The following is a 21,263-nucleotide window of genomic DNA, read 5'->3' on the forward strand; positions in this document are numbered from 1 at the left end:
CTTTCCTTCTCTTTCCTCCCTTTCTTTTCTTTCCTTCTCTTTCCTCCTTTTCTTTCTTTCTTTCTTTCTTTCTTTCTTTCTTTCTTTCTCTGTCTCTATCTCTGTCTATCTCTGTCTCTCTCTCTCTCTCTCCTCCTTTCTTTTTACTCATGGGTCTTGAACTCACGACCCCAAGATCAAGACCCTCATGTTCCAACTGAGCCAGCCAGGCTCCCCTCGTGTGCATTTTTATTCCTGGCTACCGAAGAGAGGCCTAAGACCTCATGGTGATCAGCATTGTTTCCCTCTTCCTTTCCATCTCTGCACATCTCCACCTTCCCCTTCCCTGGCTCCCTCCACAAGCACCCCTCCTGGGACACTGACTCCTGTGGGGAAAAGGGCTTTATGATGAGCATGCGGTGGGGGGCTCACAGGCCTGAACAGCCCATTGAGGCGGAGTATTTCCCTGACTTGTTCCAAGGATCAATGCCCTATTTGGAACAGGGGTAGGAGAACGTGTGATCGTTTGTAAGATTTAGCAGACGACTTCTCTCGTACCATTAACTTAGGCAAATTAGTTTGCTTACACAGTGAAAGAACTCTGAGTTTTCCGGCTGGAAAAAAACGAAAGTTTCCACGCCAGTGTGCCTTCTAAAACTAAGCTCTGTTCATGTCAAACATCTGTCTTGATTCTGCTGTGTTTCTGGTTGGCACACGGCATACACATACGGAAACGAGCCCAGACACGCTAACGCTACCGCCATGGTCTGCCGCAGACGCAGAGCGGGCTGGGCGCAGGGAGCGCGGGCCCAGCTGCCCGTGTGCGTGAACGGGCCCAGCGACTCCCGGAAAGAACTGGGCGACACGGACTCACACGCTCGTCAGGACCCTCCTGCATCTTTACCCGAGTCTGTCGCTACAACAAACTTCGTGACTTCGAACCACGCAAACACGCTACTGAAAAGAAGGCATGGCCGTGTCTGACGCGGGGGCTGCCCCGGGAGGAGCTGGCCACGGCTCCCCAACGTGCCTCGGCCCGCAGGCGCCTTTCAGCCGCGGGGACCCGCTTGCACGTCTGCAGATACCATGGCCCGCGGCCAGGGCTGACGTCTGAAGCGCATCCAGCTTCAGACTCCTCAGTCACGTGGGCTGTTGGCGGCAGCTTCTGGCTCTGCGATCCCTAAGACGCCTCGGTGGCTGGCTTGTGGGTTCCCTGAGAACAGGTCCGTGGTCCCGCCCAGGACCTACCACTGTCTCTGCCGTAGGAAGAGCACTAACAAAAGAACCGTGCAAAGGAACGGACAGCGTCGGCTGGCCGAACGAGGGGATCCGTGCAGAACGCGACGTGTTCCCAGACGAGAAACGCTCCAGTCCGCACCTGTCCTGTCAACACTGACAGTGAAGAAGCCCAGGAAAGGCTGGAAGTGACGTGGGATGTGAGGAAAAGCTCCTGATGCTCCTTGGACGTAACACTTGTCCCTGACACCAACGGTCACAACGGGGGTGGAGAGATGGACAGGAGAGGAGACACGAAGTCTGTCGGGTGTGAAGCGTCACGAGAGAAGGCACTGCGGGCCACGGAGCACGGAGTGACAGCACAGGAGCCGGGGCGGGGGGCAGGGAGACCCCGGCCGAGAGCAGGGGCCTGTGGACACGAGGTGGCCGGCACCCGGGTCTCGGGGAGGAAAGTTCCAGCCCCAGGGAGGCAAACGTGTTCCCCAGGCGGGAGCCTCCCGTGTCCTGGGAAGAGCGTGGGGAGTTGAGTCCAGCTGGGGAGGTGCGGGAGGGGGGACAGGTGACGGGGCCTCGCCGGCGGCTGCGGGGTTTGGGCTCCGGGGCAGTGGGGTGGAGGCCGCGGAACCACCCGCTCGGCGTGGCCGTCTCGCTCTCTCAGGACCCGGGTGTCGCAACACGCAAGGGGGTGAGCTGGACGGGGGTATCACGGTCCCCCCCTCGGAGCAGAGAGGCAGCACCCCGCGGAGGTCAAGGGCATGCACCCCCTGGAGGGAGGGCGGCTCCCCCATCTACGAGCTGGGTGTCCGGTCTCTGTGTCCCTGAGGGGACGCCGAGGGTGATCACAGCACCGCGTCGTGAAAGTGACATGAGCTCACGTGCGCAGCGTTTCCGGGCTGGCGCGTAGTGAGTGCTGTTCACGGTCATCGTCCCCGTGGCCACAAGAGGGCACAACGCATCGCGACAGGTCTGGATTCTGTCTAACGCCTGCCGCTCCCGGTCTCCTGAGCTTCAGGTGTTGGGTTTGCTGCTTAGACATTTACTGATGCTCGTGTCTCGAAACCGAGGATGTAAGCGGCAGAAGTGATACCTCGGGGGTGGGCGTCAGTTCTGCGCCCCACGGTCGGCACCCACCGAGTCGCTCGCAGACACCTTCTGGAACGGTCTCAAGGCGCACCTGCGGAGGCTCATGAGAGGCTGAGACACCTGGGGGCGCGAGGCAGCTTTTCCACAGCGAATCCCCCCCCAACACAAGGCTCCTCGGGAGCCCTTCCTTTGACACGAGCCGGCGCCCTGGGCTGTTTGCCGTTGAGCCACTTCAGGAGTGGCTTCGTGGAAAGGGACACGTAGCCGGAACGAGAGAAGACTAGAGACGCTTCCCGCTCCGCAAACCTCCCCCGTTCAAGCGCCGCTCCGTCGCAGCTCCCTTCTGCGCTCCGTAAGCCGTCCTGCTCTTGCCTTAAACAACTTGGCGTCTGGGCTGTTCTGTCAGGTTATCAAAGTCCCACACGATTCCCTCCGGCCCCCTGCCTCCTGGGGCCGACGAGGAGAGCAAAGGTGAACTTCGGTGGCGCCCGGATGGCTGGGCTGCTCTGCCCTCGGAAACAGCCGGGGGTGTAAGAGTGGACGCGTCTGTCAACCGTACTGAGCCTGACGGAGGGAGGACGGAGGGAGGAGGTAACGGCTTTCCCACCCAGCTCCCCAGCACTGGGTGGGCGCACCGGAGGGACACCCCACGCCGAGTCGGCCCGAGGTGGGGTCCGCGAGGACGAGGAGGCAGCACCCGCCTCACCGCCTGAGGCCGGGCTCTCCCGGGGAAAGACCCTGGTCAGCCCAGCCTCGTTTGCTTCATCCGAAGACAGGGACCAAGCTGAGGGATTCAGAGTCTGTACCGACGCTTACAGAGTGCCCGCTGTGTGCACGCGCTGCCTACTGTGAGATGCCCGTCCGTCCCCCGTCCCCGAAGGGTGCCTTAGGCTGCAGTCCTCCTCTTCAGCACCGCTGTTATTATGGGCTGGGTAATTCTTCGTTGAGGACAGCGGGAGGGAGCCGTCCTGGGCCGGATGTCAAGCTTCATCCCTGACCGTTGTCCACTAGACCCCAGCGGCGACTCCCGTGCCAGCTGTGACACGCAGAATGTCTCAGACGTGGCCAGTGTCCCTGGAGGGGGGCAAAGCCAGCCGGACCGATGACGACCGGGCACAGGAGCCCCGGCACTCTGGTCACCGTCCTAATGTTCGTCCAGGTCCCTGCGTACGCTCTTCTGCTCTTGACTCAGGGGGGAGGCTTCCGAATCGCCCGTGGAGGTGGATGAGGGGACAAGGAGGCCCCCTGGCTCGGACTAGACGGTTTCTCAAAATGAAACAGACGCCCTTTTCCATCCACGCGAGAATGTGGATGGCTGGGTCCCCACACTTCGCGAGCTAGCCGGGAGCTGAGTCCCGGAGGGCGTTTATCGACCCGAGGTCCGGCTCACACGCCCAGCGATTTAAGTGCCACGTTCTCGGTTCTGCCAGGTATCAGCCAGGCAACTGATGCAGAAAAAGGTCAAAGAATAGTTCGGCTCCGCTCTACCTGGAAAATGCTGACAAAGGGCAGGGTAGCGATCTGCAGGACGTTAAAACGTTCTGCTAACAAATGGGCCCATCCTGAAAACTGAGCTCTTTGCCTTGAAACTCCTGCCGGTCCTGTTGCCCTTGAAGGAGATCCAAGCCAACGCCAGTGAACTGACAATGGTCATTCCAACCAGCAGCCTACACAGCTCTGGGTCCCGGGCGCTCCCTCCTGCGCTTGGTGAATTTAAATACCTTCTAGATAATAAACTACGACCCACTGTGGTCTCAGCAAGGATGGGGGCGGGGATCCCTGCCAGGTCCACCAGGTCTGTCTGTCCAGGGAACTTCAAGGTGTGCAAAAAAGAAACAGGAAGGCTTGACTTCCCGTGGCACCCAGCTGCAGCCACGCGCCTGGCTTCTGGGCCCTGGGGTGAGATGCCTCAGAAATTCCCAGCACAGCGTGGCCTCAACAAGAGCGTCAAGGTCCAAGCTAAAGCCATGGAACAAAGCCGAATTCACATGGTGTTTTTATAAGAGAGCTGGATATGGGGACAGTACGGGGAAACACACAACTGCCTCTGTCAATGGGAGATTTATTTTCAGAGGCACAAAACGCAGCTGATCAACTGCACAGAGGCTGGCTGTTTTCTAGAAGGGCATCGTGGTCACTGAGCCGGCCGGACAATAGACGTGTTTCTCCTTGCTCGCTGGAAGCTGCGATTGTTTCTAGGATGGCTGCTGGTCACCAGACAAACTGCTGAAAGAAATTCTGTGCGAATGACCCACGCAGAAAAGATCCTCCAAAGCCCCCGTATGCTTGTGAAGCCTCCGTCGTGAAACACGAGCGAGACGCAGAGGGCAGGTGCGCACCCACGTCGGGCTCCAGGAGCAGCACTGCCTGGGGAACCAGGGGCGGCCTCGCAGGTGCTCCCATGAGCTCCCCCAAGGAGGAGGAAACACGAAACTCCTCAGCAACCCAAGTCCTAGAAACTCCTGGAAGACTGCTTGCGACACCACCTGGGGGCCCATGCACACCCCCTGCGGACGGCTGGACAGCTGGCAGTGCTGTGCACCCTCCACCCTCTGCTCCCGGAGCCCTCTGCGCGCCTCCCCTCTGCTCCCGGAGCCCTCTGCGCGCCTCCCCTCTGCTCCCAGAGCCCTCTGCACGCCTCCCCTCTGCTCCGGGAGCTCTCTGCATGCCTCCCTTCGACTCCTGGCGCAGTGCTCTAGAAGTGGGCAGGCTGAACACGGACAGCATGTCCGTGGAGCCCACAGACCATTCCTCCGTATTTCAAATGCTCTTTCTTATTAGAGGAATTCAACATACACGTGTCCACAAGCCATCATTTTCCAACCCAAACTAGACCTACAGTCTTTGGTCTAGGTTTTTTTGGCTGCTGTCTTTTCCGGAAAGAGTTGGGCATTTTTTTTCAGTGCAGGAAACACTGGGTGGGTGTGCCTGCTATTCTTGGGGGTCTCCCTTTTTGCAAAACCTGTGTTCACTACACGGTGTGGGGCCTGGGTGAGGAGTCGTGCAGAACAGCTCATCTGCCTGAGTCATCATTTTGGACAACTTCTTCAGAGGCCAGGAAAATCGCAATGGATGGGATTGCTCCTTCTACCCTGCTGCCTCCTGGAAGGTTCCACGCTCCCCCAGGGGGAGGGCCCTGGGGGCAGGGAGGGGCAGGGCCACGTGCTGCAGACAACACTGGGTTCGGCCACGACGACGCCACAGGCCGGACCCGGCGGTCAGTTCAGCGGGAAAGCGGTGGACTTAGAGCCTCTCTCCCGCTCTTGTGGACAGAATGTGCCATTTACGCTTTTTACGTAAGTTAGGTCGTGCTTTTAGCGGGAAGCTTTAGCTTTAGTCCATATTTTATCACCCAGAAAACTGAAGAAACTGGTCTTTGGGATTTCCAGATGAACTATCAAATGTAGCAACAATTACAGAGGCTAAAGGTACTATGTAGAGACGGGATTCTAGATAATTACAGATAATCCTTACTACGGACTTTTCCGGGTGGTGGAGAATAAAATGGCCAGCTCTCTGCTTAGGTTTTCACGGGTTTAACCGGTTTATGCCTCTATTCGTTTCTTTGAGGTAGTTTTTGGTGACCGGGGCTTCCTCCTTCCTTCCCCCTCTCCCATCAAACACTGCGCCTGTCCCCCAACTGTATTTTCCAGAATACTGGGCACCCAAAGCTTTTATTCCAGAGTGCACTTATACAAAGCTACTAACGGTGGTCGGCACTCAGACGTGGGATAAAACTGAAAATACTCATGATTTGCAAAATAATTTTTGAACGGGTGACCTCATACCAAAGCAGACTGCGCTCCGTCACAGGAGACCTGGGGAGACGGTGAGCGGGGAGGGAGGCGGCCGGCTCAGCAGGGCCTGCCGCGGTCAGGGCTCGCCGGAGCGGTGCGGTTGTGTGCGGCGACCGCACGCGCCACTGCCCACGCCCGCGCGCGGTCTTACCTTCACGGCGTACTCTGCCTCCGTTGCTTTATGCACGCATCGCTTGCACACGGAGTAGGAGCCCACCCCGATGTCCTCCTTGATCTCGTAGCCGTCGGTGAAGTGTACGTTGTTCCCGTGCAACTGCTGCGGAGAGAGACCAAGGGCGGAGACGGCCGTCAGGGCTCTCTCGTGCAAGGGCGCGACCACAGGCACACGGGACACGGGCAGGAAGGGGGGTTCCAGACGGTGCACTGAGGTCACGGAGCCCAGGGGTTCGTGGAGTCATGCTGCTGGTCAGCAAGGGCTCTCGACCTACCTCCCGACTCCCCTGACCTCTCCGGTTGTGAACTTCATTCTCAGACCACGGTACCCGGTATCCACTGCCTGGGCCCATCCCCCTGAAGACCTGAGAGCCTGAGACAGGGGGGCAGGGGACCTGCGGAAGCTGCGTGTGTGGTTGTGACACTGGGGTCTAGAGCGGTGCCTGGCTGTGTCATCTACCTGGAAATCCGACCCCCTGATGTCCCAGGCATGGCCCGTAGGCACGACCCCCCACTCAGAGCACGGTCGAGAAGCCGCCAGAAGCCCTGTCACATCAAGCGCCCACGTCAGACACACCGTGGTTTCCCAAAAGGCTCTGGAGAGGCAATGTGGAGATCTAATGCCGCCCAATTTTCCCTGACCCGGTCCGTGAATAAAACATGATCGCTGTTCCTTCTTAGAATTCTCTGCATCTGGTTACACTAACTGGGGGGGGGGGGGGGGGGGGGAAGCGTCTTATAAAATAAATGTCCTCTGCACCAACCTCCCAAAAAGTTGGTTTGTAGCCACAGACCAAATCGCTCTCTCAGGGTACTGGCCCCACTGCACACCGTGAGCACGTCCCGTCTGACTCGTGTGGGGGCTCTGGCTGTAGACACGCCACGGTGACAGTCTCATCAGAACTCTTTACCCTTCGTTAGGGTGAATGTGGAACAGGGGTAACAGCCACGGCTCGGATCACCATGAGACTCAGTGACCCCCAGGAGGCCGGGAAAGGAGCTGATGGCAGAAGGCGCTCCAGGCACCAGCTGCCCCCGCCCCCGGCCCCGCTCCCAGGCCGGCTTTCCGTCCACGGGTGACCCTCACCACCCACACCTGCCGGAGACCGTGGAGTCGGGCGGTGCGGGGTTACCTGCACGATGGGGTGGACCGTGGCTTTGTGCAGATCTTGCGGGGAGGCCTCCTGGACCAGACTCGAGGCCACGAAACTGAATCCTCTGAACAGATGATGAGCGTTGGCGCTGGGGGGGACGCCAGGTGAGTCTGCAGGCAACAACGAGAGAATTCCACCTTCCAGGGGGAGCTTCCTAGTTGGAGTTCCCCAGTCACTTTTACTTAATTTAATGACATCACACAGTTGGCCTTTGTGCGAGGGACTAAGTGAAGCGTTGAGAGACGGAAAAGTCATTCTCTCTCTACGTATATATTAACAAGAGGGTAGGATTTTCTAAGCACACGAGCCAAGAGCATGGCTGTGTTAAAGGGAAGCTATAGCAATGTGATTCTGAAAGATTGGATGATCCACATCCTGTACGTAAGGTTTCTGGATGCACAGTGGGAATGTCCTCTGAAAGGCTTACGGCATTTTTTCCCCTAAACTTAAGCCAATACTAAAGCTAGTTTATATCTCCTTTGGCCACTGGAGGCTGCTGGCTGGTGGGAGATGCCGGGCTAAGATTTGAAAACCCATCAGACAAAGTAGTCAGAAACGAGTCATGGGATCATCAAAGTTTCCAACTCCTCAGTTTCAATTAGTTAGTTGAAAATTCTCTTATCCAACTCTCGTGTTTGCTTTTTAAGTACCGTGCCAAAAATCAGCATCCCCTCGATGATCTTAAAGCCTGTTACATTCTATTTATGCCACCTCCCACGTGGGCACGGCAGCCACACCAGCCAAATGCTGGCCGAGGCAACCTTCATAAGGACCCGCCTGGACTTCAGCTGATGGCCTCCGCGCCCCTTCCTTCATTCAGAGACACTGCTTACGCGATCTACGAATTCTCCGCTCACTAATGCAAGTGCATCTGCCCAAGTTAATAGGGCCGTACCTCCCCCAAAGCACACACACTCCTCAGAGGCTGTGAAGGAGCCTCCTGAGGTACGCTTCACCCTCGCCATTTGCAGGGCTCTGGCGAATTCTCTGGGATGAGCTCAAATTCTTAAATCTAAAGCCCCAAGGAAGGACGCCAAAGCACCCTGGGGGTTGAAGACTGCTTAATGGTGCTGGATCCGTTGTGCTCGGTGGGGACCTTCAGAGCAGCTGGTGGTAGCCTGGGAGGTTTCTAAGGGAAAGCAGACCTCGAAGCCGTCATTCTGTGCAGGGGCCCGGGGTTTAGAACAGCTCGGCGCCCGCCGGGGCAACGCCGCAGCGTTCAGGAGGCGCTCCTTCTCGCAGAACATAATCTTCAGATTCTAAAAACTACTCGGCTGAGCCTTCTGGGTTTTAATTAAGCTTCTCTAGTCTAGCACCGGGCGAATTTACTTCCTAGCACGAGGAGCCTAAACCAAAGGGAACAAAGTGGATTCTCTGCTCCAAGTTTTCCACTTAGTGTTTGGTAGTTGGCTGTGTCTTTCATAATCACCTTTAAAGTCATGCAAAATTTCGGATTCCAAGTCAGCGAGCAAAGAACCCCCATATACACCGTATGTAGCCCCGTATCCACCAGCTCCTTGAACGTGGTCCCCCCAATCCCTCTACGAGGGGGGTTCGCCTCTTTAGTTTACATAACACCATTACACAACATACCATTACCGTATGGCCTGGACTGTGTCCCCCCAAATTCAGAGTTTGAAGCCCTCGCCCTCTATGTGCCTGTCTTTGAAGACGGGGTCTTTGGGGGAGGTAAGTAAAGTTCAACGAGGCCATGGGACCTGACCCAACGGCACTGCTGTCCTTCTAATGAGAGGGAGACAGCACCGAGTGAGGCCCCGTGATGACACGGAGGGAAGGTGGCTGTCTGCAAGTCGGGAAGGGAGCCCCTACCGGGAACCAAAGTAGATGTCTATTGTTTAGGGCGCCCAGGCCAGCTGTGTGTCATGTGGTCCACGCAGACTGAGACCATTCCCAGATCTCAAAAACAACCCCCTGATACTGACTCATTAATGTCACAAAATGATGACTTTGGACTGACGGAGTTCGACAGACCTTAAGAGGGATTGTTGACAGATCCCGAAAGCCAAGGCTCCGTGTCCGTCTGCTGTGCCGAGACCCGGTAGCTGGTAAGGCTCTGCGGACAGTGTCGGCTGCTGGCATGCGTCAGGGCTACAGTTCCCACAGCTATGGACTTCACCCTCGGCCCTCCTCTCCCCACAAGACCCTCTAGCTGAATGGAGACTGTCACTGTCTCGACGTTCCCTTCTTGCGCTTGCCTGAAAGGACTGGTCCCTGAACTGGCAGCGAGGGGGGGGGGGGGGGGGGGGAGGACCCACGACCAGACAGAGCGCTGGGTCGCTGCTGGGACACACCTGTGGGCGTCCGTGCTGTGAACTCGGGGTCAAAGTGGAAGGTGTCCTCGGGCCTGCCCACCGCTGGCTTGAATGGCGGCTTGATCTCCTTCCGGTACAGCTTCTGCAGGGAAAGCGAGACAGAGCCGTGAGGAGCCACCGACAACACCAGAGAATGCCGTGGAATAGCGCGGCCCGCCGCCGGGGCGGGGGACACACTTCGCGCACAGGGCCCCAGTTTCCACCTGTGGATGGCACCTCCGGATACTCTGACGGATGTACGAATACGCGTAAAATATGATGCACGTACGTTACGTAGGACGCAGAACACAATGGAATGTATTCTATAAAAGTCATAACCAAAGACATGAGGGTCTGGACACGTGCAAAGTATTCTCCATTTAGGGCAACGTGACGTTTTAAACCTTTTTGGGGGGCAGTAGAATTTTTTTCTTCTAGTAAAATCTGGCAGGACAGCCCCATGCTGCCCCACCCTGGGTGACAGCAGTACCTGCTGCTTGGTGCCCTCCTCTCTGCCCCGGCGACCCCGAGGCCACCCCTGGGGGACGCTGTGAAAGCCCCCAGCTAGAAGGGAACCGAGCCTGGGCGCGGGGGCTGGGGCACGTGCCCTGGGCACCCGCTCTGGCGTCCCCGATTTGGGGGCCTGGACCCCTCTGCTCGAGCAGCTGCTTCAGTGCCCCTTCTACACACGCCTGTGCCCTCCGATGGGCCCAGCACGACACCTGACTCGATGGTGAGTCAGCCTTTCTCGAGAATGGCCACGTCGGGAGGCCCCGAACTTGCATCACGGAGCCTGAGCTGTGACAGGATGCCTGGAAAACCCACGCCTCTCAGTGCTCCAGTCTTAGTGGAAATTTGAAAATGCCTTCCAAACCCGACTGTGGTGTTCTCAACGCTCTCAGGCAAGGCGACAGTTCATGCTTTTGGGGAGATTCAATTTAAGGGACAACACAGTTTGGAATCGGGCCCCGGTAACGAGGCGAATAAAGCTGCAGATGGGGAAGAGGGAGTGTGGGCAGGGGGGCGAGGCTGGGCTCGGTGGGTCGGGGAGGTGGGCTGTGGGCTGCAGAGGTGTGGGGGCCTCGGTGCTGCCAGTCCTGGTGGAGGCTGAGGGGGCGCCACCGGGGTGGATTTCAGGACGTGGAAGTTCTGGGCGCACAGTAGTGGCTCTGGCCAGGGTGCTAAGCATCGGGCGGGATGGTAACTTGGCTGTGGGGCTTGGATACCAGGACACGGGTCTGGCTGCAGCCGTCTGAGTTTCCCTAGTTCTGCCTGATCACAGGAGTGCCCCCGGGCCCTTTCTCGGTGCCTTTGTTTCAGTAAGTCTGGAGCTCAGCTCTGGAGCCAGGGATCCTGATGGCTCCGAAAACGTCTGCAGTGACCCCCATCCAGATCTGCTCTGAATCTCTCAATAACACAGAAGAGCAGATTTCCTCTCCTGGTTTTACAGGTGAGGAAACCCAGGTTAAGATAGGTGGGGTGAGTTGTGCAAGGTCGGGAGTGACGAAGGGCCGGCCGGGAGGAGGGTCAGGCATCCCGACTCTTCCTGTTATAGCAGCGCTCACGGCGGGGGAGGGTCCAGCAGGTGGCAGCAGGGCACGACGTCCTGGTCCCTGCCCGAGCACACCCTTGCAGAGGCCCCTGTGGCTGCAGGAAGTGCGGGCGCGCTGGCAGAACGGGAGCTGTGTCCGGGCGAAGGGGCCCCGGAGGCTGGCACTGACCGATGGCCACCGGGCTCTGCCGCTTAAGGAGCAGCAGGGGCCGCGGCGTGCACAGGACGGCGCTCAGGGTGTGCACTCGGGAGTCACCCGATGAGAAAGAATGTGTTAACTCCGCCCTGCATTCGCTGGTCATTTCCTGCCCTGGGTGAATAGATTTCATTAGGGATTGATTTACTCCTTGAACTCTTTCCGTAAATAGAAAGATGCTCCTTTCGGCGGCGACGCATTCTGGGATGGGAATAAACTTCCCTGATGTATGCACTTGTCAGAGGAAACCTAACAGGGAGAAGCGAGCTGTGCACCCTGATTAAAATGCCGGCCGTTACCAAGACCGATGGCCCAGCGCAGCCCTGCGGGGCTCAGACCCTCTCTCCTCGCACCAGCGATTCTCCTGCGGTGTTCGAGCTGGGTGATTAAATCGCTATCTGTCCTGCTCCAGGAAAACGCACATCCTCTCCCTCGGCATCCGTGTCTTCTCTCGCTACTTGGGGAGGTGGGGGCGGGGGAAGAGAGGGAGAGGGGGGAGAGAGGAATCTCCGTGAGCCGGGGGCTCCTGCTTTCGTTAACAGGGGGATTTATTTACACGCACACAGAACTGGCTGTCACTTAATCCAAAGGGGAGGTGTTACACCTGGAGCTGAAGGTGACCTTCAGCTCCTCTTCTAACCCCAGCTCCACCAGCACGGGGTCCCCTGGAAGCCGGAAGCCAGTGCCCGCCCCCAGCTTCACGGCTGTGGATTAAACAGTCCCCCGAACGCAGCACTTTGGAGCTGAAGCACTTCTGCTCCCTGATGGTTCACTGGGCAGCTCCCGGAGGCATCGGCGGCCACGACTGTGCCTGTGTGCGCACCCCGCGGTGGGGACCGTGACGCCCTGCTCGGGACACCCCGCAGCCTCGCTTCCCACCCGGCCACCAGCCACAGAACCACACGCTGGCTTTGATGAGAAGCCGGCTGGGATGTCGAGGTGACTGGCACAGTCCCAGCCCCTTCCCCTCCGTGCAGAAACCTGCCCAACTCTGCTTGTTAACCCGCCTCCCACGGAGGAAAACCCGAGAAAGCACAGGTGCGTCCTGTGACCAAGCTGACTCCCGGGGCCACGTGTTTTACCCTGGTGTCCCGCTGAGACAGCCCCCCGAGAATGGCACAGCAGTCCTGGCCGGGAGGCCGACCTCTGGGGGAGGCACAGCTTCCCACTTTCCAGGTCTTTACCGTCAGGAAAAGGAATTCATCAGGATGACCCCTGTAACCTAGCAGAGGACGTGGTACCCGCTGGCTTCCCCTGCTGCAGAGTCTCAGTGCCCTCCTTCCTAGCCCGGTGCATGCCCCCTGAACCCGGCACAGAGCCCAGCCATCATAGTGCGTTACAGCGTGTAAAAACTCCGGCTTCACTCACGCATGTGCACGTCTGCTTTTCCTCGTGTTTCTGAACCTCCTCTGTAAGCCTGTGCTTCCCGAAGGATTCCTAGCTGACGGGAGGGGAGGGCGTGCGAGAGGGTCCACCGAAGGCTTGCCGGCCGGTGGGGGCATCACGGTGGGGCGGGAATCCCTGTGCAGACTCCAGAGCCCCCCGAACACCGGTCCCTGTTCTTGTTACGCCTATGAGCATAGCCTGTCCAAGGGCGGCCGGGAACACCACCCTGTGGTGCCCCGAGGGTGCTGTGGTTTCATCCTGGTTCCAAGCAGGTAGCGGAGGGCTGGACAGGGTGGCCAGGTGCCCTCCGCCCTGTGCATGGCTCCCCTATGCTTGTTGCGGTCATAAAGGTCGGTCAGTTTCTTCCCGTTGCTGGATAAACTTCTGGAAAGTGCTAGTGTGTGTTATTATCACACATGCTTTTCTTTCCCTGTGTGCAAACCTAGGAGCGGGTTTGAGGTTTTAGCGAAAAAGTAATCTCACTTCTCATTTTGCCGTGTAAACTGTGGCACACAGGGTTAATTCGAGAACGAAACGGCAGCAGCATTTTGTGTAGGTTTTGAGCTTGACGAGAGGCATTATAATTCTGACCTAGATTCCCCTCTCTGAGCATCCAGAACGATCCATCCCACACTGCTGGAAAGAGAATGGGGTCTCATGATCAATGCACCAGGCATCGCTTCAAATCATCTGGCTCGTCCCAGGATCTCAGGCTGACACAAGTCACAGCCACACTGGAACGGATTTCGCATCGAGCCAGTATCCGCCAGGAAGCTCTGAGCAGGTGCAGCACGGCTATTTATACCTAAAAGACCTTCAGATGACAGAGGGCAGAACAGAGGGAGCACAGGGAAAATGCTAACTGGGTAATGGAATAGGAGGCTGAGGCGAGCTTGGGGTCACGGACGTAACATCTGCTTCTGTAGGCAGTTTTGGCTCCAGGCATTTCAAAATTAACACTCTCCAGTAGGAAAGGGCACAGCTATAGATCGTTCCCGAAATAGCGACGCAGAAATAACGCAGAGACGCAGAGTGGTGGCAGCCTGGCTGGAGTAACAGAAAATTCCAACGGCTTCCGAGCACCCGGGGAAGCGGAGGGAGGATCTGATGGGGCTCTGTCTACACGGGTTACCCTCGCCGTAAGCCTGGCCAGAGCAACAGAATTCAAACAGCCTCCGAGCACCCAGGGAGGGGGGATCTGATGGGACTCCGTCTATATGGGTTACCCTCACCGCAAGCGGTTCCAACCAAAGTATCTGGATTTACAAGGGTGCTGAACGGAGGGGCGGTCATTCCTTGAACAGAGTCCTGTCGGGCTCCTTGAACGGAGAAGCCCGGTATTTAATGTGGGAACAGACGGACAGAAGTTGCCTCACACTCTGACACAGGCACCGAGACTGGCCAGCAGCCCGCCGCTCCCGGGACCCGAACCCCTAAAATCCACTCTTGGGGGCAAGAAGTCCTTTCTCCTCTCCTGCTGGCACGCACGACCGGCAAGGTCGGGGGGCTCTCGCAGGTGCTGACCTCGGGCTGTCTTCTCACTGCCCTGTGCCTCAGTTTCCCGCAGGAGTCCCTCCCACCTCACAGAATCACAACACCTGCTACCCTCGGGAGGGTTCAGAAGGATAAAAAGAACACAGGCGTGAGTTCCTCACAATAACGGGCGCCGAACGGCTACAGTGAAGGTCCCAGCCCCGGCCAGGAAGCAGCAAGCTGGTCAGCAGGGGTCGGTCCGCGGTGCCTGTGGTCGAGGCAAGCATCTGTCCCACGGCGAGGGGCCCCCGGGCTGGGCTGGGGGTGGGGGTCCCGCGGGCCGCGGTGATGAACTTTCCCGCAGCATCAGGGGCAAATAAACGCAGACTACGTGCGGGGGCTCCCCCTGACCCCCTGCCGAGGCCTCGGGCTGTAACCGCAAGTTTTCATTCGGCTGCCGAACCAGGCTCTTTCAGGAAGATCTGCTCCCAGGCGGTTTTATTTGATCGGCTGTGCAGCCAAATTAATGGCAGAGCAGGGCAAACCGGGGGATGTGACCCCACATCCACTGGGAACGGACTTATTCCGCACCAACAGGTCACCCGAAAATTTCTGCTGGCAGCTTTGGGTCACAGAGGGAAGCAGAGAGCAAAATAAGTACGTTTATATTTTCTGGGTTGGGTCCCGAGGCCGGCGCTGGGCTCGCACACCCGGGCAGAAACCAGACGGTTGAGGAAATGGCTTCTCATTGTTGTCCTGAGCACCTGCCGGGCAGAGGGGAGGCCTCCTGGCGGTAACGGCTTTTGCAGAGGCTCCTCTGCTGTGGCCCTCAGTTGTCCAGGCTGCTGTGGCAGGAGGCACACGTCCGGACACCCGTCAAGGTCGGACATTTTCACGTCTGCTTTCCCGATGGGTCTGTGGCGTGCCCGGTGTGTGACCGACGGCCGGGGCTGGTCATTGCGACACTGGGGCTCACTGGCGCGCAGGGAGGAGAGGACGGGCGGAGAGTGGCGACGGGGATCTGTAGTCTACGTGCAGCGGTCAGATGTCAGGCAACTTGAGGACAGCTGCGTCTTACAACTGCTGGACCACGGACGCCCTGCTCACCGGGACACGGGCCGGCACCCAGCACTGCTTGTGGTATAAGTGAATTTGCACAGAAGTGGCTCTTCAGAGCTCCCTTAACCACGCACCGGCTGCTTTCATCCAGGGCTGGAGAGGGAATGAGAGCCTTCCCTCCCTCTCCGTCCCTGCCTCGTCTTCTGCGGGCAAATACTGAAGTGAGGGTAGATATGCTCAGTCCCCGTGAATCTGAAGGGCCTCTCTCAGAGACACGACGGAATCAAATGCCAAAAGCAACAGGAGAGGTTTCCCAACCTCAGTTTTAGTCCGATTACTTTGAAATAATGCAGACTGCCGCCTTCCTGGTGCAAGATTCCAATGACCATGTGTGTCCGGGCAGGGACCCCCGCCCCCGTCCCCTGGCCGGCACAGCGGTGCTGGGTGCACTGGAGCTGGTCTCCCGCGGGACCCTCGTCTTCCTAACGCTGCAGACACAGGCCGGGCCGCTGCTCAGAGCTGGCACAGACCTCTGGGACGCAGAGCCGACTGGCGTGGGGTTCAAGGCCGTCGTGCAGGAGGTTCTCTTGGTCCCCCCTCCGCAGGCCTGCTCTTCGGGGGCTCCCTTCTTGGCCGAGATGGGCGTCCGTCCGTAGTTCTTGCCGACAGGTCCTCCTGGGCAGAGCTGTGCTGAATGGCGCCCGGAGCGGAGTGCCCGGTCCCTCCTGGTCATCCCAGCCGACGCCCCAGCAATCTCCTTCTCCTCTGTGTTCTCGGCTGTGCCTGGGGGGGGGGGGGTGCGGGGCCCCAGAGAGCAGGCGAGAAGTGGGCTCCTCTGCCCCGAGAGCCTCTCTTGTTCCCTCGCTCGCTCAGTATTTACCAAGTGCGTCCTCTGAACCAGGCGCATCTCAGAGGCGTGGGAGACACGTCTAACAACATTGACAGTGAATCTTCACCTCGGGGAGGGTATACCGAACGGCAGGGGACGGACAAGGACGATCGACATAAATAAGGGCCGTGACCCAGTGCTTTGGAAGGTAATAAGCCGGAGGAAAAGGAGCAGGGGAGTCGGGGCGCTGGGCGAGGAGCTGCAGGTTTGGAAGGGCCCCCAGGGAGACTTCAGCGAGAAGCTGGCTTTTTTTTTTTTTTTTGGTAGTCTTCACGTCCTGCGCGGAGCCCAATGTGGGGCTTGAACTCGTGACCCTGAGATCAAGACCTGAGCTGAGATCCAGAGTCAGATGCTTAACTGACTGAGCCACCCAGGTGCCCCCAAGAAACTGGCTTTTAGGAGAAGACATGAGGAGGACATAACTGAGACACAGGGGGCCCCCGGGGGCGGATGTGCTGGGCGGCGGACAGGTGCACAGAGAGGGGGGCGAGGGGAGCGGGAGGGACAGGGGGTCTCAGCTCCCCTGCTCATTCTTTTCACAGCGCTGCTTTCTCTCTGGGACCAAGGGCACACCCTTTGCTTACTGCCTCTCTCTCCCAGCCCAGCGTGTAGGACTTGCCCGTCCTGGCCAACGCTCTGTCCCCAGGTCCTGGAGGTGTCTCCAACATGCCCAACAGCAGGCTGAGCCGATGGAACAGTGAGTGACAACAGAAGGGGGTGTGTGGCTCTACTCTGGGCCTCGTGGGTGGGAGGGGACGGGACACGTCAGAGCAACCCCCTTGGCCCCAGAGCGCGTCCTCGCGGGGTGCCGGGGTGGGGGCACGTCCCCAGGGCTCAGCTTCTGAGGCTCTCGTGTGTGGTGCCGTGTCGGTACTCGGGGGCCTGAGACCCCATCACCCCACACAGCAGAGCCTCCGTGCTGTACAGAACTCGAAAACAGTCGGCTGAAAAGGACCTTCAGGTGCCCGTCCGTGAGCTGGGGATGACAAGAGCTCCGTGCGAGCCTACATCTCCGGAAAGCTAAGTAAAAAGACATTTCACGCGCAGGCAGTGGCTCTGATGTCCCGCTTCCCCTTTCCATTTTTCTGAACTCAACCTGCTGTCGGTTTGGCCCTTGAGCTAGGCTTGTGTCCCCGGAGGGGAGGTGACGTGTGCCAGCATCTCACACGCTCCTCTCCAGTGTCACCGTTGGAAAGAAACTTGATCTCGTAAAAGCTGCATAGTCAGAAGCATAGACGTGGGTATTAAAGAATCTCACGTTCTCCCAGCTTGACTTTCTCCAAAAGAGGAGGAGAGGGGAGGAGGGTCAGAAGCTCTGAGAGCAGGGGTTCCATCGGGGCAACACCAGGGGCTGGGGGCCGCCGAGCCACTCCTGGCCGGAAGCGGCTGGGGCACCACGCTCCATGGGGACATGGGGAAGACAGAGGGAAGGGCAAACGCGGGTAATGATGACAGCCCTGTGCTAGAGAGGACATTAACTCTTTTTTTACACTCTGTTAAGATCTCCAAATGTAATAGCTGTGTTCACCTAAAGGAAAGGACCGAAAGAAACAGACATCAGAGGAGGGACGTCTTCCGTGCACACAAAGCACAGGGCAGCTGTTGAGATGAACCAGCCCCGAGCTGAGGGTCTGGAAATGGCTCCGAGCGGCTGGTGGAATGAGATTCCGGAGCCCCGGAGCCAGCGTCCGGCGCCACGCGGCTTTGCGGCCCTGGCTTGGGGAACTGGAGCCAGAGGCTGACTTCTGACGGGGTCTCCTCCCCCGACCAGATGATGTCTGTCTCATCACCAGGCCTGGCGTCCAGCACAAGAGCCCCTCGGCCCTGGTGTTTCCTCTCAGTGGTTTTCCATCGGCACCCGGCCCGTCCCCTGGCTATGAACCCCACTGGCCCAAGCTCGGCCGGGCTGAGCCCCAGCTCTCTCCCGACTGCAGACCCCGGCCCAGTGGTCCCTAAATGCACCACGATGGTAAGTCTTCCTTAGGTCGCTAACAAGCGTCAGCCATGATTTTGTCTTTAACGGTCTGGATGATACATTTTTTCTTTAAGAACTCTGTAAGAGTGCTAGCTGTGGGGGCCCGGGCCTGAAAAGAGACTGGAAAAGCAACACAGAATCTGAGATGCCAGTGCTTCAGCACCAAAGAGGCCTGCACAGTGGGCCACTGCCCACGGCCCAGTGGCCCAGAGACCCAGCAGCCTGGAGACCCGCAGTGGCCCAGGGGCCCAGGGACAGAGGCCCAGGGACCCAGCAAACCACAGCCCAGTGACCAAGTGACCTGAGGGGCTCCTGCAGCCCCTTGCCGGATGGACGGTGATCTCCACTCTGTCCTCAGTGCGTAGCAGTGGCTGCAGGGTCATCTGAACCTGCCTCTAGAGGGCCAAGCGATAAAGGGATTTCGGGCCTGGTGCTGCGGGGACGGGTGGTCCCTGGTCTGTGCCTGTAAAACGCCAGCCTGTTCATAGGCTCCGGAGAGAGGTGTCACCCTCCTCCAGATGACATGGTCGCGTTCACCTCTGGTTTGTACCCGGCTGGTGTGCCCGCCCCCTCGCTCCCTGTCGTCGTGAGAGGCGGGGACCGCGGTGCGCAACTTACATTCCAGTCTACGGTCATGAAGAAGGGGTTCCGCTTGATCTCCTCTACCCCGTCGAGGCCAGCACCTGTCCCGGGACAGAGCAGACACGGGCATCAGAATACACCCCCGATTTCGTGGCCTCTGATGGTTTCGGACGCAGCAGAGGGAGGGGCTGGGCTGCCCAGAGCAGGGGTGAGGCAGGCTGGAATATTCCTGCCGCAGGTGTGGGGACGCCTGGAAATCCGGGGGAGGAAGCTGGAGGCCCCGTAGGCTCCACGCCCACCACCCACTGTGGGTCTTGAACTCTGCCCAGAGGTCAAGAGACCACAAGGGCCACAGGCTCTATCGACTGAGCCAGCCGGGCGCCCTCCGGCCGCACTTCAGACGCCCATTAAAGCTGGCGCAGGCCGGCCTTCCAGAAGGCAGCGGACATACAGGGGCAGTGGGAGAGGAGGCTGCTCTGGGTTTACAGGGAAGGGAAAGAAAGCCAGGAACTGAAGAGGCAGCTTCCAGCGGGACGAAACCCAGAGAAAGACTGGCGTCCACACGAGCGAACGCCGGGGCCCCTGGAGACGGCTTATAAACAGTTCCGCTGGGCTGGTTGTTCCTGCCCGGCCTGGCTCTTTCCTCTCTTGCTCACATGAAATCCCAAGAGCTGGGGGAGCGAGGGAGGCCCGAGTCTGCCGAGCACAGAGGATTCAGGGCCGTGAAACTTTTTTGCCCGATACTGTGTCACTATATGTCTGCCGTGAGTGCACAGGCAGAAGGAGCCTAACGGAGGCACTGGGCCAGCGCTGGTCTGTCCCTTACAACAAACGCATGGCACTGACATCAGTTTAGTGTTAGGGGAAACCGTCCAGGGGGGTGGCTGGGAGCGCGCAGGGAACTGGCTGTACTTTCCATTCAACTTTTCTGTAAACTTAATGCTGCTCTAAAAATAAGTCCATTAATCAGAGAAACCAAAACCCTAAGGCCCTAAGAGCTGTGTTTTCTCCAGGATTCGAAGTCCGGGGAAGAGACTGTGGGCCAGGGAGGGGGCTGGTGGCACGGGGGCCGCGTGGGCTGGGCCGTCTCCAGCCAGCTCCTGTCCCAAGGTTGGGGACGGGGGTTCCGTGTCACTCGGTTTGTGAGGCACAGGCTTCCCGATTCTGCACCCCGGGCTCTGCGGGCCCACCCCAGGACAGCGGGAGCTGGTGGCTGCTGGCCGATGGGGGAGGGAGCTGGGATGGGGAGCCACCCCGAGCTGCTGTGCTCACTGTGGTGCTCCCCATCCAGCCTCACCGTCGGGGCCTGAGAAGTTGGGGGGCAGCCCCCACACGGGGTCCCGGGGTCCCAGAAGATGAGGCCCTCCTGGATGCGGCCGGATGCTTTTGCATCCTGGTCCTTGTGCTCACGTGGGGAGAAAAGGAGGGGCGAGAGCTGTCCTCGGCAAAGATGTCTCAGGAGGACGGAGGCCCAGGCCCACCTCCCGTGTCTGCCCGGGGAAGCCTGGCCAGGCCAACACTCTGGGGCAGAACCCGCTGCTGGTCCCGCAGCATCGCCGGACTTGTGATACAAGGCAACGCGGGTGGCGGTCAGACTCTGGGATTTCTCCTCTGCTCTCCTGCCCGGCTCTGCGCACACCGAGGGCCTACGACTGTGACCGCTACTTTTTAGGCTGAAGGACACGGGGAAAGGTGGTCAAGGTCGCCCGAGAGTTTGTGAGGAGAACTAGGATTTGGAGGGAGATCTGTGTCGCCCCCAGGCTGGGGCTCCACCCTCGTCCTCAGTCCAGTTTGGAGTTTTCTTCTGAGGACCTGTGATATGATGATACGGTGAGAAGCATCTATTTCAGTCTTTGTCTCTGGCTCCTGGTCAGAGCCCCCCAACTCTTGCAATTTCCCAAGTCGTGAGGATAACAGAATCATCTTTTGTCACAGTATTTGGTTGTGGTCCCTGGCCCCAGCAGCAGCTCTTTTGTTGGTCACAACAAGCCTCTTTGATCCCCCCACCCCCACACACAGAATTTGTGTCAGTGGGGTGGCCCTTGGAAAGCCCTTTTAGGATGGGGGCTGGTCACCACGGAAGCCAACCACGGGGCCAACCACGTGACTACAGGGTGGGAACTTCCAGCCTTACCTCTGACTTCCAGGGAGGGGAGAGGAGAGGGCTGGAGGAGGGGCGTATCACCCACCGCAGTGATTTAATGGAGCACACCCAAATAGTGGAAACTTCATAGAAACCCTAGACAACAGGGTTTGGAGAGTTTGTGGGTTGATGTGCAAGAATGCATCCATGTGCCGGGAGGGTGGCGCACCCCAAATTCCAAGGTCCTTCAGACCTCACCCTATGCACCTCTTCAACTGTGTCCTTTAAAATATCCTTTGTGATAAACACAGATCTCAGTGTTTCCTGAGTTCC

General features: G+C 58.6%; 2 protein-coding genes across 4 annotated transcripts in view; both read right to left on the minus strand.

Annotated features, from left to right (window-relative positions):
* Positions 1-12,982, minus strand: part of SFT2D1 (SFT2 domain containing 1) — a 100,425-nt gene extending 87,443 nt beyond the window's left edge. The window contains exon 1 of the mRNA XM_049654585.1: positions 12,964-12,982. The gene's annotated coding sequence lies outside the window, so the exon portion shown is untranslated. The remainder of the gene's footprint in view (positions 1-12,963) is intronic.
* The window catches only part of RPS6KA2 (ribosomal protein S6 kinase A2), a 344,268-nt gene that overhangs the window by 17,200 nt on the left and 305,805 nt on the right, over positions 1-21,263 (minus strand). For all 3 annotated transcript variants that reach the window (XM_049654582.1, XM_049654581.1, XM_049654580.1), the window contains 4 exons: positions 18,884-18,948; positions 9,736-9,838; positions 7,403-7,533; positions 6,247-6,372 (listed from right to left, as the gene is read on the minus strand). In XM_049654582.1, coding sequence (XP_049510539.1) covers positions 6,247-6,372; positions 7,403-7,533; positions 9,736-9,838; positions 18,884-18,948 — 425 coding nt within the window. The remainder of the gene's footprint in view (positions 1-6,246; positions 6,373-7,402; positions 7,534-9,735; positions 9,839-18,883; positions 18,949-21,263) is intronic.

Source organism: Panthera uncia (genome assembly GCF_023721935.1).
Source record: "Panthera uncia isolate 11264 chromosome B2 unlocalized genomic scaffold, Puncia_PCG_1.0 HiC_scaffold_24, whole genome shotgun sequence".
Taxonomy (NCBI): domain Eukaryota; kingdom Metazoa; phylum Chordata; class Mammalia; order Carnivora; family Felidae; genus Panthera; species Panthera uncia.